This window comes from Meles meles, chromosome 17, assembly GCF_922984935.1.
Source record: "Meles meles chromosome 17, mMelMel3.1 paternal haplotype, whole genome shotgun sequence".
Lineage (NCBI taxonomy): Eukaryota > Metazoa > Chordata > Mammalia > Carnivora > Mustelidae > Meles > Meles meles.
The window spans coordinates 4138471-4141332 of NC_060082.1; the positions used below are offsets into that span (position 1 = coordinate 4138471).

At 52.1% G+C, this 2862-nt stretch overlaps 1 protein-coding gene across 1 annotated transcript; it reads left to right on the top strand.

Moving 5' to 3' along the window:
- Window positions 1-305: 305 nt before the first annotated feature.
- LOC123928327 (olfactory receptor 10J1-like) lies at window positions 306-1235 on the top strand. Its single transcript, XM_045983448.1, has one exon. It carries the CDS (start codon window positions 306-308, stop codon window positions 1233-1235), a length of 930 nt encoding a protein of 309 aa, XP_045839404.1.
- Window positions 1236-2862: the final 1627 nt, after the last annotated feature.

Below are 2862 nucleotides of genomic sequence, written 5' to 3' on the forward strand. Positions count from 1 at the left end.
CATCATCGCTACTTCACACACAGACGGGGCGGCCGGTCTAAGAGATGTTACTTCCTTACTCAAGACAAGTCAGCACATGACGATAGGAGTTTAGAGCGTTTGGCTCTAAACGCCACATTCTTTCTCTTAGCAAGAAAATGTTTTACTCTCTGTTCCCAAAAGGAACAAACATGAATGTGAACACAGAGAAGCCAAAACCCGAGGTCAAGGAACCACAAGAACTCGCCCAGCCTCCCTGACAGAAACCACCCATTTAGGTTCCTTAAAGGATTTTTTTTTCTTTCTTAGATTCAGCCTCTGATTTAATGGAGAGAGAGAACCACAGCTGGGTGGGTGAGTTCACTTTTCAGGGGTTCTCCAGCTTCCGGGAGCACCAGCTCACCCTGTTTGTGGTGTTCCTTGCGCTGTACGCTTTAACCCTGACTGGCAATGTCGTCATTGTGACCATCATTAGTGCTGACCGTCACCTCCACATGCCCATGTACTTCTTCCTGAGCATGTTGTCTGCCTCAGAGACTGTGTACACGCTTGTCATTATACCCAAAATGCTCTGTAACCTCCTGGGCCTGAGCCGGCCCATCTCCCTGGCCGGCTGTGCCACCCAGATGTTCTTCTTCATCACCTTGGCCATCAACAACTGTTTCCTGCTCACAGCCATGGGGTACGACCGCTATGTGGCCATCTGCAACCCCTTGAGGTACACGATCCTCATGAACAAGAGAGTGTGCCTCCAGTTGGTGGGGGCGGCCTGCAGCATTGGCCTCATCGTAGCCATGACGCAGGTGCTGGCTGTGTTCAGGTTGCCCTTCTGTGCCACAAAGGTGGCCCACTTCTTCTGTGACATCCGACCGGTGTTGAAGCTCTCCTGCATTGACACCACGGTCAATGAGATCTTGACCTTGATCATCAGTGTGCTGGTGATCCTGGTTCCCATGGGGCTGGTCTTCATCTCCTACGTCCTCATCATCTCCAGCATCCTCAAGATCGCCTCAGCCGAGGGCCGGAAGAAGGCCTTCGCCACCTGCGCCTCCCACCTCACGGTGGTCATTGTCCACTATGGCTGTGCCTCCATTGCCTACCTCAAGCCCAAGTCCGAGAACACCAGGGATCAGGACCAGCTGATCTCTGTGACCTACACGGTCATCACCCCCCTGCTGAACCCTGTGGTGTACACCCTGAGGAACAAGGAGGTCAAGGATGCTCTGCTCCGGGCCACGGGCAGGAAGCCTTCCTGACGAGATGGACCTGCTTCAACGAGGATCCTGTACGATTCTCTGGAGCAGGAAAGCAGAGAAGTGCCCACAGTCCCTAGAGCTAAAACTCTGGAGCCTGTGAAGCAGGGGGCGGGTGAGAAGAGAACAAACGCACGAAGATTCAGCTACTGGAGAAAGGGACACATTTCCCCAGGGTCCAGGCAAGCCTGCACCTCACATCTGAACATGAACACTGTGGGACTTCAACACGGGAGAAGGGACTGCGGGGTGGGAATGGACTGTGTGGGTGGAATGACATCGGGACAGAGGGAAGGATAAACCAGGGGCGGCTGCTCTGGGATAGAGCTAAGATCTTAAATATGTTCTTGAACACTCATTTTGGACATGGAGTTTCCCTGCACCCATTTACACAGGTTTAAGTCCTAGCTGAAGTAATTCCTTCACAGACAATTCAAGCTCTCTGCATCCTGGACACCGTAAGTAAATGGATAGCAGACATCGGAGCACATGGAAAATCCACTAGGCTTGAGTTCAGGATCTTTTTCACTTAAGTTCTAGGTTGGCTGTAGGGGGGAATAGAAATCTGTTTCATGATCATGTCAGAGAAACATCTTCATTAGGTGATTAAAATCCCCTGATGATCTAGTTAAAGCTGTAGTTCCAGGTAAATCCTATTGGCATTTCTATTCTGAGACTCCCCGAGATTGGTGGCGATATGGTCTGAGGGACTCGACCACTAAGAAGAGATGGGCTTGCCTTGGGAGAAGCTTTCGTGGAGTGGGAAGAAGTAACAAGTGCAGGGGAGTACAGTGGGGAGCCCGCAGCAGGGGTGAGTGGGAGAGGGTTGGGAGGTTGTGCATGGTGAGGACAGCACAGCCACCTGATGACTAAGAAACCACCCAAGACAGGCTATAATCGTCCATCCATCCTATCACCATGTAAGACCCCGAGGCCCTGAATTAATAGGACATGCATGGGTCACTGGCCACCTCCACTCCCAGGACTCCTGTCCTCAGCATGTCCTCCATTCCACACAGTCCTCTACCCCAACCATACCCAGTGGCCAGTCACCTCCCCTTTCCTGTCCTTAGGCCATTCTACCACTTCCCGCCACTCAGCAGGGTATGCATTTAGAAACCCCAGACCAAAGCTGCTCTCCCATGAACCCTCTGGTGAAGGAGTCCCTCCACTTGTTTCCTCACTCCCCACCATGTCCCGCTCACGCACGCACATGTCTTAAGGGCAAACTTCCGCTTGGTGGCTTCACAGATGCACCTGAGAGATGGGCAGGGATGCATGGCCAGGCAGCCAGCTCCAGGTCCTCTGCTGTGTCTCACCAGGACCCACCGATGTGGTCTTCACAGGTGGTGCTCTGTACATCTGTTTTCAAAAGTAAGGCTGTGTCCAAATACTTCATAAATAGCTCATTATTGCTCCTTCTTACACAGATTCAACTACAGGCTTTTTTTTTTTTTTTTAAGAAATTTATGGTGGGGCACCTGGGTGACTCAGTTGGTTAAGCATCTGCCTTTGGCTCAATTTGTGATCCCAGAGTCCTGGTGTCAAGTCCCGCATCAGTCTCCCTGCTCAGCGTGGAGCCTGGTTCTCGCCCTACCCCTGGCTCATACTCTCTCTCTCCCACGCCCCT